At 44.7% G+C, this 19,400-nt stretch overlaps 1 protein-coding gene across 1 annotated transcript in view; it reads left to right on the plus strand.

Moving 5' to 3' along the window:
- The first annotated feature begins 264 nt into the window (after window positions 1-264).
- The window catches only part of RNF126 (ring finger protein 126), a 107,321-nt gene continuing 88,185 nt past the window's right edge, over window positions 265-19,400 (plus strand). The window contains exon 1 of the mRNA XM_085639980.1: window positions 265-476. Coding sequence (XP_085496106.1) covers window positions 402-476 — 75 coding nt within the window. The 5' untranslated portion in view covers window positions 265-401. The remainder of the gene's footprint in view (window positions 477-19,400) is intronic.

Here is a 19,400-nt window from a genome sequence, read left to right on the forward strand (position 1 = left end):
ACTCCCATAATGCATTTGGTTGTGAAAAGGAAATGCAGAACTGGAACTCTTGCTCTTTATCACGAGTCATAGAAAGTCTTGTCATTTTTCCCATCAACACACCTCACGTGTAAAAGAATAAATAGCTCGACGTCGAAAACCTAGAATATTTCCTTTTCTGGTTTCACAATGACGTCATTTTGTGGGCCGGCTCCGGCTGTCATGGGTCTTTCAGTGACGTCACGGGCGGGGGCTGACCCAGCTCCCTTCCGCATGAGGTGCCTCACCGGTGCCACTACGCATGCGCACTCAGGTTTGACAGCCGGTACTCCTGTTTTCAGTCCCTTGTCGGCCTCCGTAGACCCCGCTGCTCCACGTCTTGACGTCACGGTTGCGTCAGGCGCCGCTGGTTGCTCAGGAAGATGGCGGAGGCTTCACCGCAGCCTGGGCGGTACTTCTGCCACAGCTGCGCGGCGGAGATCAGCCCCCGGCTACCGGTGAGCCCCGGGGAGGGAGAGGGGTGGCGGAGGGGGGCTGGGAGAAGAGGAGGGTCACCGGGGAGGCAGGAGGGACCCAGACTCACTGGAGGAGAATGGGTGAATGTGCCCCCTGGAGGGGTGACTGGATCCCGTGTTGGGGACACGGTCAGGGGTGGTGCAGGCTGGGGGCTGGAAAGAGACCTCAGACAGGGAGACACCTGATGTCTAGCTGGGTCATTGGAGGTCAGGTCGAGAGAGAAAGAGGAGGGCATAGGGCAGTGAAGGGGGGGCTGAAGTGACACAGAGGGGGGGCACTGGCAGGGTGACACTGGGGCCAGGGGTGATGCAGGCTGGGGGCTGGAAGGAGCCCTGATGTCCAGCAGGGTCATTGAAGGAGAGCCTGAGAGGGAAGGGGAGACTACAGAGCTGTGGGGAGGGGGACTGGGGTGGCACTGTGGGGGGGGGGGGGCGCACTGACCGGTTGACACTGGGGTGCTCAGGTGGGGGCTGGAATGAGATCTCAGAGAGAGATAGAGCTGATGCCCAGCACGGTCATTGGAGGTCAGGACGGGAAAGAAAGGGGGGCATGGGTTAGTGAAGGGGGCTGAGGTGTTACATGAGGGAGGCACTGTCGGGATGTCACTGGGGTGCTGCTCAGGGTGGGAGCTGGAATATACCTCTGAGAGGGAGAAAGCTGATGTCCCGGAGGGTCATTGAAAGTGAGCCTTAGAGGAAGGAGGGCACGGGGCGGTGAGGGGGGGGCTGAGGTTACACATAGGGGTGGGGGCACTGACTGGATGACACTGGGGGCAGGGGTGGTGCAGGATGGGGGCTGGAAGGAGACCTCTGAGAGGGAGAAATCTTGTGTCCAGTAAGGTCACTGGAGGTCAGACTGAGAGATAAGGGGGGGGGGGTGAGTGATGGGGCAGGCTGAGTTTACAAATGGGGGGGGGCACTGACAGGATGACATGAGGACAGTGGGTGCTCAGGGTGGGGTCTGGAATGAGACCTCTGAGAGGGAAAGTGCTGATGTCCAGCTGGGTCATTGAAGGCGAGTCTGAGAGGGAAGGCGGCGCAGAGCAGTGGGGGGGGGGGGGGGTGGGGGCTGAGGTGACACATGGGGGTACCGGCAGGAAGTTACGGAGGAAGTGGGATGCTCAGGGTTGGGGCTAGAAGTTGATCTCTGAGACTGAGAAGGATTATGGAAGGTGATCCTGAAAGGGAAGGGGGCACAGGGCGGTGAGAAAGGCGACACCAAGTGGTACTGACAGGATGTCAGTATGGGGTGCTTTAAGATTTTGGAAACAAAGATAGCTGAAGGCTAACAGGGTAATCGTAGGCGAGTCTGAGAGGGGCGCAACGGTCTGTGAGGGGGGACACCTGGAGTACGGTTGTTTACCAGGATGTCATAGTGGGATGCTCAGGGTATGGGGTGGCTTGATATCTTGGAGAAGGAAGTGCCGTGTGGCCAATACAGCATTGAGACAAACGATGGCTGATGAGAAGAGTTAAGGTGACCAGGAGGACGTGAATGGGAGAGAAGTGGAGAGAAGACTGGCGTTGAAGGGTGGACAGGACATCTGAAAGATGGGAAAAGCAGGCGTCTTAGAGGAGGACAGTAGAGCTGGGGTAAGGTTAGACGGAGGGCTTGGCTGATGTAGGGTATACTAGGAGACTTGGGAGAGGAAGAAAGGTGTTGACCAGCAAGTGCAGAGGCAGTATAGCCGAGGTCATACCTGGCAGAAGAGTAAAGTGGAGGAAGGGCAGTGAGAGTAGCCTGAGGACTAGGAAGGTATGGAGTGCACAGTGGAGAGACTGACGGCACACCTTAAAGAATGCTAATTTACAGATGAGAGGTAGGTGGAATTATGAGATTCACGGTGAAAGCTTAGCTGGCCTATGGGGTAGTGGATAAAGCAGGGGGAGCAACAGGCACTTAGGAGTCAGTGGAGAGAAAGCTTGAGCTGATGTTTCGGCAGGGTGGATGAGAGTTCTTGACAGAAAATTCTGGAGAGCGAAGGTGGCTCAGATGAACCAGCAGATGTGCTGGAGAGAGAGCGCTCGTCACATGGCATGTTTCTTCAGTTGTTAATGTCTGCCCTCTAAATATGTATCCAGGCCTTGAAATAACTACTCGCCCACTCGCTATGTCAAGTCTGATTTTATCAGGTGAAGCAATATTTAGAGATCTCAAGAAGAACTAGCTCACAGTATTTAGGAACTAGAATGTTTGTGTGGAAAATCCTTTGGTTTTATATGAAAACCCTCACCCACCAAACTAGTTGGTGGCATGCTTCATCATCGGGTCCCACCCAAGGTGCCGAGTCCACCTCAGGTGTGCTTCGGCGCCTGAATACAGTGGAGCAGGTGTAGTGTAAGTGCTAAAGTGGTGCTGTGATAGTGAAGTTAAAAGCTGTCCATTGGGTCCCTCTGAATAAAGAGTTATTTTAATGTGGGTGAGGGTTTTCCACACATAAACATTCTAGTTCCTAAATATTGTGAGCTAGTTCTTCTTGATATCTCTAGCATTACGTCAGGGGAAGTGAACTAGCCCCCACATTAACTCCTCCCTCTCTTATTGATTACCCAAGCAATATATAGGACAGACCTACTCGCCCGTTCTGGCAAGTTGACGGAGAACAGGTGTTCTGTTCAGTCATCAAGTGAAGGAGCAATAAGGATGCATTTTAAATCTTGTTTTTATCTTCTCACATATGCTGTGTGTTAAGAGACAGAGGTCAGAAGTCCGTTTATAATTACTTTTCCTTCTCTGTCTACAGAGTTCCAGTATTTTGTAAAGTGAACTGTCTCACCTGCTGTACGAAGTGTGAAATGAATAGTTGTAGGGTATCAGGTTTTTCCTTACAAGCATTTAAATAGCTAATATGTCAAGTGAACAAACGTTTCAGAATATATTTTACTAGTTTTGAAAGCTCATTTTTTGTACTTCTGTGTGATGAAAAAAATATTGTTTTTGGATGAAAAACAAATCAGAACCCTTTACTTGGTGATGTGCAAATTATAAATGTTTTCTGAAACCCAATTTTCACAGATTGTTAATGCACTATATAGTTTTATCAGTAAAGCTGCAAGTTAGTGGGAAGGTTTTTTCCCCATTTCTTGGAAATATACTGTCTGTAAATGACAGTGTGCTACCACATCATGCTTTAATAACTAATTTATTTAATAATTAGTGTTTAAAAATGAACTGAGAAACACTCCTGCCCTGATGACAATTCTATTAGTAAACTGAGGTAGGTCAGAGTACCCTATATGTGGGCTAGATTCCTATTACACATGTAACAAATGTTAAGTCTATTTAATCAAATTAAAGAGTTTTGTTTTGTATAGCAGAAATGTGGAACTCGCATATTTGAGGGTGCACTCATATGTAAGAGATCAGTTTGTGTCAAGTACGTTACAGTGAGGTCGAGTAGGTTATTCAAGTTACTTAACCTGCAGTTTTAGTAACGTTTTAATTATTTTTAGAGGCCTGGTATCGTGACTCTGACTTTTTAAATTACTTAATTGGCATTGTTTCCCTTGCTCACATCAGGTTTTTATAGGTTAAATGTCTGGACAATAATGGGACCACGTTTCTTATGTACTGGAGTCAACTCCGTCTAAAGGCTTAGCTGGTATCTCTAGACACACATCAACCATTCACTGACCGTATTTCATTGAAGGTACAGTCTGTTGGTTTTTATTCCTTGGCCATAGTGTGATAGAATCTCAGTCTAGACTTTGAATAGAGGATAAGAGTGACAGAGTTACAGAAAGAATGATGTTTGTCAAGTGATGGTTGTGTCATCTGATCTCTTTTTTGCTGATTTGATCATAGCAACCCATCTTCTGATTTTGGTGGTAGCTACATGTTTCTTTAAATAAAGTCTGCTTAATTAATTTTTCATAATATGGTTCACTGAGTTTGAAGCCTTAAAATCCAAACCCACTTCTTGTAGGCATTCTTTAAGCCAGAATTGTGTGCGAGGGAATACCGTGAAGCTGTTGGTGCCCTCCCCTCCTCATCTGTAGCCTCACCGCTGTTTGCCTGGGCTCCTCTCGCCGCCATATCATCTCGCGGCCCCACAGCAGGGGAACTACCGCTCCCAGGTGCCCAAGCGTCTCGTGACGTCAACCACGCGCCCGGAGGCGCTTAAAAGACTGCTGCTCCCTCGGTGGAGCGGGAAGCCAGAATTGTGTGCGAGGGAATACCGTGAAGCTGTTGGTGCCCTCCCCTCCTCATCTGTAGCCTCACCGCTGTTTGCCTGGGCTCCTCTCGCCGCCATATCATCTCGCGGCCCCACAGCGGGGGAACTACCGCTCCCAGGTGCCCAAGCGTCTCGTGACGTCAACCACGCGCCCGGAGGCGCTTAAAAGACTGCTACTCTCTCCGCGTCGCGGGACGCGCGCGGGCGGGTGCCGGGCTAAGCCCGGGCAAAGGGCGGGCCCTCTTAGGCCCTCAGAGGCCGATTGAGGCTGGGCTGGGACCCTTCTCTTTGGCGTGTGACTTTTAGACACCATCTGTTATTCGAGAACGGACTGCACGAAGTGGGTAATGCTGTGTCAGTTTTTCTGTTATTATTGAAGTGGTGATTTCAGGGGGCTGGTTGTGTTTCCCACGGCTCGTTATTGTACACTATCATAGTAGAAAATGAACTCTAAAACATGCAAAAGGTCCGTGGGTTTGGGGACTCTTGATAGCTACCTGAAACATGCTGAATCTGCAATTGTTAAAGAAATTGCGTCAGTGGAACGTAGATTATCACTTGAACCACCTAGGCTAGCTGCGTCTCGTACCCCTCCCACGACCATTGCTGTTGATGCACCCCCCGATGATGCCAACTCTTGTATGTCCCAAAATGGGTCAGGAACCGTGGAGACTTCTATAGTTACACCTGCCTTGTTACCCAATTTGAGTCCTGCCCCCTCTCCTGTGGCTGTCAGAACAAGACAATCAAGAGTCACTTCAAATCAGCCATCTAACGGGGGCAAAATCATGGCTGGTAAAAGAAAGGCAAATAACTCCATGGGAGCACGGAAACAGGCAAAAATCCCCAGAAAGAGCAATTTCGCTCAGGGGTTGGCTCAGGTTAATCTTAGTGTTCCCCATTTAGCTGGTGAGTCAACGTGTGGGGAAATTAATAACTGTACAACTCAGGGCCCCGATATTGGCAATAAAAGTATAGGGCTAGAAATAGCGACAATCATCGATGCCCGTCTTAAGTTACTAACTGTACCGCTAATGGCTACATTGAAACGAATAGAGGATCGCATCACTAAAATCGAGTTACACCTTCAAACTAAGGTTTTAAACGTTGAGCCAAGCTCCGCGGCAGTTGATTCTCTAATTGCGTGTACAGCTACAGTTGATAATATGTTGGATTCTATGATCACTATACATCAACAACCAACATTTCCCTGCACTACCCCGGCTATAGGTTCTACTACCTTATCCCGACCTCCAATTGCTGCAGAAATAGCTCAGGGTAGGGAAACACATAAGCAGAACCCAAGGGGGGGGGGATCTCTTCTCCGGATCGGCCCCTAGGGAGGGACTCGACACTACACTTACCACCAGAGGCCTGCCCCTACTCTATCATTTTAGCCAATGTCCCAAAGCTTGTGGATGGGAATAGGGAACACTGGTCTTCATTAAAAAACAAAGCCCTCCACTACCTATCGAATAAAACTGTTTTGGGGCAACATTTACATAGTAATTTTTTGATGATAAGACGAGTACCTTGGGTGGGTAAGACTAACAAGTGTTTAGATGGTGACTGCATTGTCATAAGTTTTAGATCCCCCTGGTTGGTTGAGGACATTTTGAGGCAGGCAGGTTCTGCTAGAATTCATTATGATTATGTTAATGTCCTCCCTTTGGGTTTTTTCTATCCCCCCAGCTTTTGACATAAGGACGACCCATAACTTCCCAAAGAGTTGTGCCCCCCTTGATTATGTTGTCCCTATCTCTAATAGATACTCTGCCCTATCCACCTTGGATGACAATGAGTGACTAGGGCTGCAAGAATTAACTATAGTGCCTGAAACTCAGCCTGCAGTCCCAGATATAGTGCCATTGATAGCCAATGGCCCTAGTCACGGACCCACGGGTCCTTTAACTAAATTGGTTACCTGGAACATAGCTGGGCTGAGAAATAAGACAGATGACCCAGCCTGGAGAGATCTTATCTGCTCAGGCGAAGTAATCTGTCTCCAAGAGACTTGGGATACGGATAACACCCTGTGTATAGATGGATATAAAAGCTTCTTTGCGTCTGCTGTACCGTCTAATATGGGGAGGGCTAAGGGGGGGTTGGTTACCTTGATCTCAGCTAGCATCTCTGGCTCGCTGACTCAACTTGACACAGGCTCATGTAACTGTTTGGCAGTTCAAATCTCCCTCAACGGGGGCAGTAACTTTTTAATTGTTAATTTTTATAACTCTTATCACAGAGACACCACGGTTGATCATCTCACCGCATTAAATTGTTTTTTGGTTAAATTTAAGGAGGAAACTGAGATAATTTGTCCTATCATTATCATGGGCGATTTTAATATCCATAGATGTCTAGAGAAATGTCCTTTGACGGATCCCTTAGGCCCAATAGAATCACGGGAGGCCCATTTTGAGCACTCATCTCAGGGTGCTCTTTTGGAAATAATCCTTGCTGACCATGGCTTGCTACTCCCCGCCATGGTGGATGAGAATACCCCAACATTCAAAGGGAACGGGAAATACTCTGTGATTGATTATATTTTCATCAGTTCAGTATTGAGGAACAGGACTATGGAATATTCAGCAGCCTGGACATATTTCAGCGACCATAATCCTGTGGTCCTCATTTTGTCTGATCTCTTTTCACAATCTGTTACGGCCCCTGATAGAACGGACAAATCTCACATTCGCCCCACAGATCAGGATCAGATGGAACAAAGTTATTCCTGATGATTTTTTTGCCAATTTGAAAAAGAAGGTTGGCCCTGAGTTGACCATGTGCCTTAACCCAGAAGCAGGGAACGTGGAAGTACTAGGGGCGTATTCCGTAATCTGCTCCCAGATCTCACCAGATCTTCGGTGTCCAGTTAAAACAATGGACAAGGCAGAGTTAGGTTGGTTTGACAAAAACTGTTCATTGGCCAACAGAAAGCTGAGGGCGGCCTTGAGCAGTAACCCTTTGAATCGGTCTAACATAGCCCAACTCAGGAAAGAATATACTAAAACCCTAGCAACCAGGAAAAAGGAGATCCGGGAGGACGCGTGGGAAGAACTTTCTTCCGTTGACGTCCTTCGCAATAGTGCAAAGTTCTGGTCTGTCGTCAATAAACCCTTCTTTCGTGATCCCTGTAATAATCAATTAGATTGCGGCATCGGGGTACACCAGTGGTACTCTCACTTCAAGTCAGTCTACGAAGTGGGTATGAATGGTGGATCGAATCCCCCTCTTCCCACTGTGAAACAATATACTTTATTCGTAACCAAGGGCGAGGTGGCTGAGGCCATCGGCAAGATGACGAGCAATAAGGCTCCAGGACCCGATGGCGTCCCATCGGACCTTTTTAAATCAGACATTGAGACTTGGTCCACAGTTTTAACGAATATTTTTAATAGGGTCTGTGTCGCAGGCATTCCGGACACCTGGTCCGAGTCCGTAATCATACCTATTTTTAAAAAGGGTAATAGAGGGGACCATAGTTGCTACCGCCCTATCTCACTCATTGATTCTGCAGTAAAAGTCCTGGGGCGAGTAGTCTTGGGTAAATTAACAGAATGGTTGGAGGATACCAACACCCTTTCGTGCCTACAATATGGGTTTCGTAAGGGCCGTGGCACTATAGACCAAAGCTTGAATCTTTACCTTTTAATAGGTAAATACACTATAGCTAAGAAAGGGACGTTATACCTTCTCAAGCAGGGAGTAGATGAAAACCTTGTCTATTTCTTAGCAGATCTTCATAGAGATCTCTCTGCTACTGTTAGATTCGACCGATTGGGTAACTGCACTGGCAAGATTGGAATCTCTAATGGTGTCAGGCAGGGCTGTATCTTAGCCCCCCTGCTTTTTACTCTTTATATTAACGACCTAGCCACTGCCTTAACTGAGTCTTGTAAGGATATTCCTAGGGCAGGGAAGTACCAAATTCCAGCATTATTATATGCAGACGATGCTGCACTGTTAGCGCGTACAGCAGTAGGGCTTCAAAGTCTTTTAGACACATTCGCAGATTTTATGAAAAGACTTGATTTAAGCGTGAATTTCGCCAAATCTCATGTTATGACTGTAGGTTGTAAACCCAAGAAAACTAAGACTATGCTTTGTGAGGGCCACGTCTTATCTAGAATCACCAGTTTCCCATATTTGGGGGTTATCTTTGATAAGTCATCCTGGGTCCCTCAATTAGCTGCAAAACGAAATGCCTTTGCCAGATCAATCATAGGCGTGTTGGACTTTGCTCGCAAACTGGGGGTGAAACCCATGCAAGCTATATTGAACATTTATGCAGCTAAATGTATCTCTATAGCTATGTATGGTGCGGACCTGTGGGGATTTAAAAATGTGAAGGAACTTCAGGTGGTAGAGGACAAGTTCCTAAAAACCATTCTATCACTTCCCCAGGCAACCTCTGGTTACATTGTACATCAAGAATGTGGGGTTGGTTATTTAACTGACCGGATAGCATTAGCCCCCCTATTAAAATGGTTATCAATCTGGCAAAATCCGGAACTTGAGCTAAATCGTGAAATTATAATAGATTGCTTATCGCTCGAGTTCAGAAAGGCTATTCCTTGGCTGCGCTATGTTAAGAAACTAAGTGACGAAATAGGTCGCCCAGACATATTTGATAATCCCAACAATTTATCAAAGGGAGACTTTAAATGGGTAAAAGATACACACAAGCTTAGAACTACCTTAGCCAGAGAAGAAAAGGAGCTAACAAAACCTACAGTAAAGGCCCATCAGCTATTAATAACTACAGGCAGCATAGAACCTTACTTGACCATAGTGAATAACATGAATCATCGCTTTTTATTGACAAGGTTTAGACTGAACAAATACCATCTTTTGCTCACTGATTCTGTTGGTTGGATGAAGGACAGGGACCTGGAGATCTGTTCTTGCGACAGATTCTCCCTCAAGGATACTGCCCACTTTATTTTCTTTTGTAAACCTTTGTCCCCTCTCCGCAAAAAGTTCATTATCCCTCTTATTAAGAACAAAGGATTCAGACAAGTCAAACCTGCTCTTTTGTATCTCCAGCTGCTAGGTACTACTTGGGAGATTTTTAATATAGCAAATTTTTTGCCTATCGCGATGAGATTAAGGAAAAAAATCAAGTGGACATAGTGTTGTTTAAAATTAATTGTGAATTGTGATTAAACTCGACCTAGTCTTATTTTAAGTAGTGTTTTAAAATCATGTGTAAATGCTTATTTTAAATGTTATTTATTGTATATATTGTGATGTATTGCACTTTTATGGTTCTTGATATGAGCCGAATAAAGTAATTTTGACTGACTGACTGCATGAGTTGCTTCTTTAACTTATCGATAATTTGTGGAGTATCCCTCACCTACTTATGAGGCAGTCGACTTCATGGATTTGACAAATTAATCTGTGCAGTTGTGGGGCCTCGTGTAATGGAAGCTTACACTCACTGAACAGGAGGAAAGATTCCAGAGGAACGCACGCAGTGGATTCCTTTGGAATTGTTGCCTTTGTCAAATCCCTGATCAATGATATCTGCATTGTAGGAAAAAGCTCACCCAGCCATTAGTGGGGTGCTTGCACCCCTTTGACTTACTGAGGCATGGGAGTAGCACCCCCTGCTTGTGTACGATATTGAAGATCTCTAGCAAGTCCATCCCTTTGTGCTGCACGTGGGCTTTTATCTATCGACCATCAAAGCGCCTCCATTTTTGCCGTGCAAGACTCAACGCAAAGTAATTGGCAGACGCTCCCCTGTCTGATGTTGAACAGGGTTTGTTTATCAAATTGCCTGTACGAACATATTGTTCAAATGCATTTGTCTGGTAACTTGGTTAGTCTGTATTCCAGGAAACATTCTAAAGAGAAAGTACTATCTTCATTACTTTTGGAAGTTGTGGATAAAAATATTTTTTGGGGGAGGGGGGTGAAAAGCTAATTAATTTAATTTAACAAAGGGTATTCAATTTGTAAACCAATATTCTCCCATGAAAAGATGGCAATTGTTTTTAATCTATACATTTGTTGCGACTGCTCAGTGGCCACACATACATTTTTTGCCTGAAAGCCCTTCATCCAGTGACATCGCATTGAGAGCAGGTTCCGTCCATGTCACACTGTGCTATGTGTGGCTTCAGTCTTGATGCATCAGTGGAGTTTTGAAGGAGGAGTTGCCTGATTTAAAGGTCCATAATGAACTGATGCACAACTTCTGTGCATCTCTTGTACTGTTGTGTCATGTTTACTGTTAGTTTACAGATAGCAGTGGTCAGGTGATTTCAGAAACTAATGTTTTCTTCTCTTAGTGAGGGTGGGGGTTGTCAGTAATGTTTAGCTACTCTTACTTGTTCTGGGAGTGTTGGCCAGGGATTTGTGATCTTATCCATCATCATAAGTGAGTGCCATACTCGACCGAGGTGTAAAGCTAGTGAGTAATGTTGACATTATGAGTCTTGACTGATTGACACTGTCCTTGACGGATCTTTTGTTGGCTTATTCCTTATTCTGTCTGCATATATTGTTTTGATGTCAAATAGCCTTCAGGCATGGAGCAATTCTTGCAGTGCTGTTAACTCTTTCATTTGCATGTTTTTCCTCCATTCTTTGAATTGGGGGGGGGGGGGGGGGTGTAGAGTGTGTTAATGCTGAAGTATTCCCACAGTACCTAATTACCCTGAGTCCCCACAGTGCTGCTGAATACTATAGCTCGCATGAACTGAAGCCAGCCTCTTCGTACTGAAGACATAGACGCATGTCCAACTGTTCTACAAACATCTTACTGTTGTTAATTCTACATGGCAGAAATTTGTTTCGACCGTTGCCTTGACCTAATAAGGCTCTGCCTCCCATGTGTTCGATCACTCAACGTTTTAAAGCTGTTATAGGGTTTGCTTTTAAAATACCTGAAAACCGATTCCCTTTATAAGGGATATCCCCAAATATTCTACTTTAAAGACCGCATTGTTTTTCTTTTAAAAGATTGAGGCAGTAGTAAAGATGAAACTCCAAACAACTGTGCAGCAGTTAGGTCTTGGTGAGTTGTTAAACCCGGAAATGAAGGTCTGAGGCTTTGTTTCTTATGATGAGCAGGTCCACCCTCTGTGGTAGGGGGGGGAAAAAAACAGTCCGCCCGAGGAGCCTCGTTATGTCTGTGAGTAGGGATTTGTTTTTAAATGCCTGATAACAGTGGTGATGAGCGTAGGGTGATTATTGAATGAGTGTCACATTTACTGAATTCATACTCATACCTTCAAAGAACTCTGTATCGTCCGGCATCTCAGGACGCGAAGATGGAAGTTTCATGCTGATATCGGATATAAAGATGGATAATGATCCCTGATGCAGAGGCAGGTCAGCTGCCTTTGTGTGGATTCACATGTTGGAATAGCATCTGTTGCGTTACTGTGGATTGCTTGCACCAAAGAGCAAGGTTGAAAATTCCTGTCTTTGTCATGGGAAACATCTATTAGAACAAAGCCGGGATCCCACTGTGCCTTCACAGCACCAGCAATTGACCCAAAGTGTGTTTAGTGCGCATTCGTACAGCATGCAAGCAGTTAAAACGACTTGCTTTAGGGGGGCGCATTTGGTGGAATGGTGTTGGATTTAAAGTCCGACACCTTCCCTACTGTTGCGCAGACAGGAGTTGGAATAGTAATTTAACCCATTACAAAATCCAGCGCCCCCCTAAGGCAAGTTGTTACGACTTATGTGCTGCACAAATGTGTACTAAATACGTGTTTGTTCTAATGATAGCACTGTAAAGGCATAGTGGGATTCCGGCTTGCGGAATACAGTTATACATTCTTCAGACATACCAGGAGTATCATATGGTTGAAGCTTGGTAGTGAGGATCAGTGCTGCAGTACTACCGCTGGTCCACACCCTCCTTATCTGGTGGTCCACCAGACTGGCCCCCCTGCTTCCGTGGCCTAGAAGTCCATCTGCACGTTTTCTTGAATGCTTGATGTCTACTTGTAGTGCAAAGCTACATTACTATTAAAATCCACACTATTTTGAGCAAGTTAATTGTTGAGAAGGGGGTTGCAATGTTAGCACGCAGTTGTTACACACTCCAGGCCTGTAGTGCTGATGTGGCGGCCATCAGTAGCTAGGAGGATTGCTGTATTCAGGCTTGTCGATTATTTGATTTGAGAGGGCTTGATGAGAAGTAACTTATGCTTCCTATGCCACTGTTAAAGTGTTCTCGAAGTAGCTGTGGCTGAGCAGTAAGTGAATTAGGAGCTCGAGTAACGTGGTCAAGGATGCAAGGAAATGAAAAGCCTATGCTAATAAAACACAGAACAGCAGATATATGTTAAACAAACACAAAAAGATGGACATCAGCATAACATGCACTTCTAGACCTCTGAAACAAAAGGGGCAACCCAGGGACCCGAGCCGAATAATTTAAAAAATGAGCTATTGGCATTGTAAATGGCAATGCCTTTTATAAAAAAAATTAAGATATTGTCATTTACAATACCAAAAGCAACAACTTTTGCATTGCAGAGCGCGTTGTCCGTGAAGCGGGTGCTGTGCTCATTAAAGTTAAAAAATAAATAAAAGTGCGCGCTGTCCCTGAAACGGGCACCACGCTCATTACTAAAGTTAATTTAAAAAATAATGAAACCGAGCGCAGTGTCCCTGAAGTGGGCACCGCGCTCGGTATTGGATAAAAAAAAAAATAATAAACCGAGCGCGGTGTCCCTGAAGCGGGTGCCATGCTCAACATCCAAATCAGTGGTGTGGAATTTAATAAAATATCTACTTTTCCATGGGGCAGGCTACTTCAAAAATCTACTAGTCCTGTAACAAAATCCACTTGTCTCTTTTGTGCCATGGCATGCGGTGACAAATTATGGCAGCAATCTCATTATATAAGAGCTCTGATATAGCCTCTCTGATTATGCCAGAGCTGATATCACAGTAGGGTTTGAATGCTAGCAATTCCCTTATGTTGTCGTGTTTTTCCAGATCTACATACCGGGGCTGAACGTAGTGGTAAGCAATACTTTCAGCGTTGGAATGCCATTTTGAGTCTGTGCAAACCTGCTAACTTTGCACGTTTTTAAGGGTTTTCACCAAATCTTCTCTAATCTTTTCCCATACTAAGAAAGGTTGGAAACTTACTCCGGACAATGGCAGAGGTAAAACTTTTTCCAGGGTTGGGGGAAAAAAGTGGTTGGAGAGAAAGTGAACTTGCAACTTGATCTTTTGCTTGAGCAAATCTGCTTGTGTATATTTGCTCATGCTAAAATGCAGCCCACAATTACTTTCTAGGAGTACAATTTCTTGGCCTACTTCTGTAAATTCTAGTGAATTCATGAAAGCCGTATATCTGCACTTAACGCAAGAACATTTACCATGGGTGCACTTTTGAGACTTTCAAATTGGGCCCCTAATTAGGTCTGGCGTTAATCATGACCTTTTGTGTTAATTAAAATTATTTCTCTCTTGGTGTATCGACTGGCATCACTGTGAGTGACAGCCTTCTACTCTTTCACAAGGAGCATATTGGCCCACAACGTAGTTTGGTTTAGTACCAGGAAATACTGTGGCATTGTGTGCTTTTTGAGACCAAAAATTATTTTTTGCTTTTGCCAGTATTTGTTATGATGGGCAGAGACCAGCAGCTCCCACACTAATAAGGCTTTACAAAAACCACGCTCAAACAAGTCACGCACTAACAAAACCAAAAAGCTGATCACCAATTTGAGACCTATGGATTTGCCAATGCTTGTTTATTTTTATGTTTCCTATAATCTTATTGAAACTGGTTACACTTACACTTATTTTCCATTATGAATATGTTTGGGAATACTAGCATACATCAGCACATTTTACTAAATGATTCTGCAGAGAAATGGCACCCAAACTTTTACAGTACTTTAGCTAAATGTTTTTTTTCCTACTTGCATTTTTTTGTGAACGTTTCATTTTGAACGTAAATGATCTATTTTGCTTTAAAGCATCTGCAAATATTTGCATCTTATCAGAGAGCAATCTGGGAGCATTATACATAGTGTCATATTGCTAAACATTGAAAACGTGTGTACACATTTTTATACTGGAACCAGTCAGTAGTGTAGTCGGAGCCTACAGCATTTACTTGGAGCGCTCACGCTTATAATAATAGGCTTTGCATTAATGAACCATAAATACAAGTCTGAACAGCATTAACACAGGGATACAAATATTACCTTAACTGCAGGCAATGCCCTTTCCTGATCCATAATGTGCTACTGTAAACTGGCAGTCAAAGGGTTTGTGCTGTAGAAGTTGGGCCTACTTGTCCCAAGGACAAAACGCACATGAAAACTTGATGCCCTTGACCCCAAACAATATGTTCTGGGCGCCGGGCTATAGGAATTCCACATCCCTGCAAATACAAAAAATAAAGCAACCGAGATTGTCCCCATCAGTGTCAACAACAGCAAGCATTGGCATAGCCAATAGGTCTCGCCTTTGGGACCTTATAAGTATTTAGTTATGCAGCACAATATCCTTGGTGCAACCACATCAACTGTTGTATGGCTAAACACTTATACGGTCCCAAAGGGGAGAGCTATTGGCTATGCCAATGCTTGTTGAAGTATATTGTATTCATAAATAACTTTTGTTCAGCTCATCTCTAAATTAGATTAGTAGCACCACCATGTGCCAGACTGTCGTAAGTGTGGTGTTGACAATTAACTGCCAGTGACGAGCACCAGAAACCACTGGCTCAAATTCAGCACTGTGTAGGATTAATAGCTTACTTCACAATTCAATATATGCTGTTGTCATGAATTGTAATCAATCCCCCATATTCTAATAATAAGCAAAGAAATTAACGCTGAGATTATCAAACCTTATCATATTTAATTGGGAGAAAAGTGAGTTAAAAAACCCTGCTAAACTGACTACATTTCTCAAAACTAATGGGAAATAAAACCATTGCGAACGAATCTTGAATGATTAATTCGATCAAACATAATACAGTGATGAATTAACTTTCACGATTGCTATTGTTGTTTGGTGTGAGCACCAATAAGAACTTTCATACAAGGTAATTTATGTTTATGGAATGAAGGTATTTCATGAATTTCATGCCCGTGTTTCAAAGGAACAGGAAATTACTTGAACTGGGAAAGATTCAGGTAAAATCTCTTTCTTAAAGGCAAGGTTGGGATTGAACTGCAACCCGTGAGCAGAACCTGCTGTCGAAGTGAGTTGTGAATTTTTTATTGAATGCTTTTCTACTTAATATATTATGATAATTGGTACACCTGCTCAGTGTGGAAATCTCGTCAGGGGGTTTGGAAGCACGCACCACACACACCCCCACACACACCCCCACACACACCCCCACACACACCCCCACACACCCCCCCACACACACCCCCACACACACACCCCCACACACACACCACCCACACACACACCACCCACACACACACCACCCACACACACACCACCCACACACACACCACACACACACCCCACACACACACACCATGGTAAAGAATAACATGTTATATTCTGGATAGCTGTATTGCTATTGTACTGTGCTTGTGGCACGCCGTTGCGCACTCCCGCAAGGTGTATGCTGCCACGAGTATGTGCTTCGAAAAAGAGTTGAACGATGGCTAACGACAATGCCTTTTATTTATGTTTTTGAAACCAAGACATCAATAAAACGCATTGCCATTTGCAATGCCGATAGCTCAAACTTGCGTAAATGAGAGACCTTTTGCATTGCAAATGCTTGTTCAAATGCTGGTAAAGCCTTTCAGCATGGAGTGAGTGTACTAAAGAGGGTTGTTTACCCTCTGTCACTCTTAATGTGGGTTAAGAATGGTCTTAGGCATGTGACCATTCAGGCAAATAATGTTAAACGTCGATGCAGGGAATGAGGTAAACAGCAAAATAGTGGAATCGGATTCTTAAATCAGCGGAAGATCAAAAGAGGGAAGTCTTCAAAATACTCCACAACTTCTGTAAGCTTAACTCCTGCAGGCTTCAGACCTCAGCAGCTCTGGTTCCCAGCCAGACATCGTCAACACCCAGGTGGGGCAGGCTCACCATGATAAATAACTCACCTACCCTCCTCATGAGTTGGTAGAGCAGCAGGGGCCACAGGGTTGTCTGGTGACGAGCGCTGCATGTCCACTGTCTTTAAAAGGCATAAGAAAGTGTGTTACAGTCTTCAATGTTGTTTGTAGCCGCACTGGTTGACCCCCCTCCCCCCCCCCCCACACTGTGTCCATAGAGAGAGGCTACCAGTAAGTTCAGGACTGGCCAGTATTTAGTAAAATACAATTTTGCAGAGCCAATCAGTCCATCACTGCAAGAGAATCCTACAGCAGAGCGCCAGCATTTCTAATCCGTTGATAAGTAGCCAAAAAGGGCGCACTCTGGCAAGATAGTGATGTATTTTTGGAGAGTATACTGTGGTGGATACCTATGAAAGAAAGGAGTTAGTATTTAATTAGTGTTGTGGTAAAGTGTATGTAGCCAAAAATAGTTTGGCAATTTTAAACTGGAGGCAGCAATGTGATTTGTCTATGGTACTGCAAGCAGATGCAGTGGAGGAGGTGTAAAATGTAGATTGTGTGGAGACTGCACGCTTATGGAAGCGTTTTGGAGAAGAGTGTTTTGGCCAATTTTATCAATGGGCAGTAGATTACTAAAATTCCATTCGTTGGTTTTCAGCTGTTTCAATGTTTTGAATGCTTCTTGTTGCTCAAAAGAGTGTAATTTCTGATATTTATCTTCATGCACGTAATTTTTTGGGTTTTATTCACACAAGTGTCACACATTTGGTCCGGGAGTTTCACTCGTAAGTAAACTGAAACCATGGAAATTTCATATACAAGGAATCTGAAACCTTGGCAGCTATGATGAGACCACAGTCTCAAAACACATTCCAAGAAAAGCATGCACGACCATGTAATGGAAACAACTTAACCTGCACAAAAATCAGCCGGCGTATACAGCGCGAACTAACAATATATAAGGAAAACAGAGTGGGTGTGCAGCAGCAAAGACCGAGAACAAACTATGAGTATATCAGGTCTTATAGCATCTAGTTGGTCCTGATTGGTGAGGCAGTACTGATAATAGAAAAATTATTCATGTGATGTGTAGTTTAACAATGTGATTGGCTGCTGTATTTGAGTAATAAAAAAGAAAAGCATAAGCCGAAGCCTTCGGTCCTAACAGAATGGAATTACAATTTCTTACACCCTTTCTTTTGTTATGAGATTTCGTAAGTCCGCCTATATATTAGGGTACCCTAGATTTACAAACTAATGCCCCCTCATCAGTTTAAACGATCCGATTAGTTTTGCTTCAGCTCAGGAGCCGATGCGAAAAGGATGCTACCACGAAAAACGGTGTACTGCAGCACTCTGTGTGGGGACACCAGAATAAATCTTCCAGTGTCAAGATGTGCAACTTAATAAGGATGCATTAGAATGCGTTATGTAAAGGGAACAAGACAGTGATCCAGCAGCAAACTCAGATCGATATGTATGATCAGTCGCCAGCAAAACTAACAAGATGGCATTTCCGGGTCCGTGGCTCGAAATTTCTTCTGGTCCGTGGTGGGAGTGTATTTTTTGCCTGACAAGCATTTTCTAAAGCAAGTACTTCTCTTTTTAGCCAATAACAGGCTTATGGGACGGTACAACCACCAAAGCCCCTCCTTGTTCTGTCCCCTTGCCTGCCAGTCAGTGCAACACCGCTTTGGGATTGGCTCTGGATTCAGCACTGACACTGTGGCGAAAGGTGGCGGTAATACGAATTTCCGTAACTTCTACGCAGATGGCAGAATAGTCTGATATTCGAGAACGGCAACCTAGAGCCAGCTGTTTATTGTAGAAGGCTAGGTAAGGCTGGCAGGGTTTACAAGCAGAGACATTATTTGAGGTAGTTCATTGTGTTTTCTCTTCGATGATTTTGTTTACCACATTCACGAAAATTATTTGGATGTACAAAACAAGGTATTGGGGTCCGTAATATGAAATGCTCTGCTGAGTCAAGGCACATAAGCTAACAAGCAGCGGCCGCGGCCCTTAAAGTGAAAGCGATTGTGCTAAAGAAGTAGCAGCTGTTTGCGTGTGTGCGTGAGCTAAACAAGTATTGAAAGCGTGCGTCATCGCGATCGCTCGGAAAGCGAAAGTGATCACAATGACGCACAAGTTTTCAAAGTGCTGCTGAAGGCGAGCGGTTCGCGCGTGCACGGTCGCGTGAACGCAAGTGCTAGGCCGGCCCGCAGCTCTTTGAAAATCCCACATACAAAATGTCTCTCCGAGCCAGCGCATGCGCTAGGCTCAGCGAGATCTAAAAATAGTGCTCACTCACTTGGTAAAGCAGTCCGCATAACGAGCCAAGTAAAAGGTCTAGTTCTTATGGACAGTAACAAATGGCGACAAGGCAGTAACAAGGAGGGACTAACAAGCCTCATAATGAATCGGAAGCCAGCATTTACCAAGGACAATGACCCAAGCCAATGAAAAATGTGGGCGGAGAGCGGGCGGGGCTTCCACAGCATACTCTATTACAGCATGCCTCGCCGAGTTAGCAGCACATGCGCGCTGCTGCTCGGTCCGCCTAAAAAGGTGGTTCCTATGCGGGAAGTGTGGCCCTTAACTTCCACGTCAAAGTGTCAAGAAGGGGATATAAACACCTCTAACACAAATAACTTGGCATTACATATTTATCTTTTTATTTTAGCACCTTTTTCTTT

Source organism: Triturus cristatus, chromosome 12, assembly GCF_964204655.1.
Source record: "Triturus cristatus chromosome 12, aTriCri1.1, whole genome shotgun sequence".
Lineage (NCBI taxonomy): Eukaryota > Metazoa > Chordata > Amphibia > Caudata > Salamandridae > Triturus > Triturus cristatus.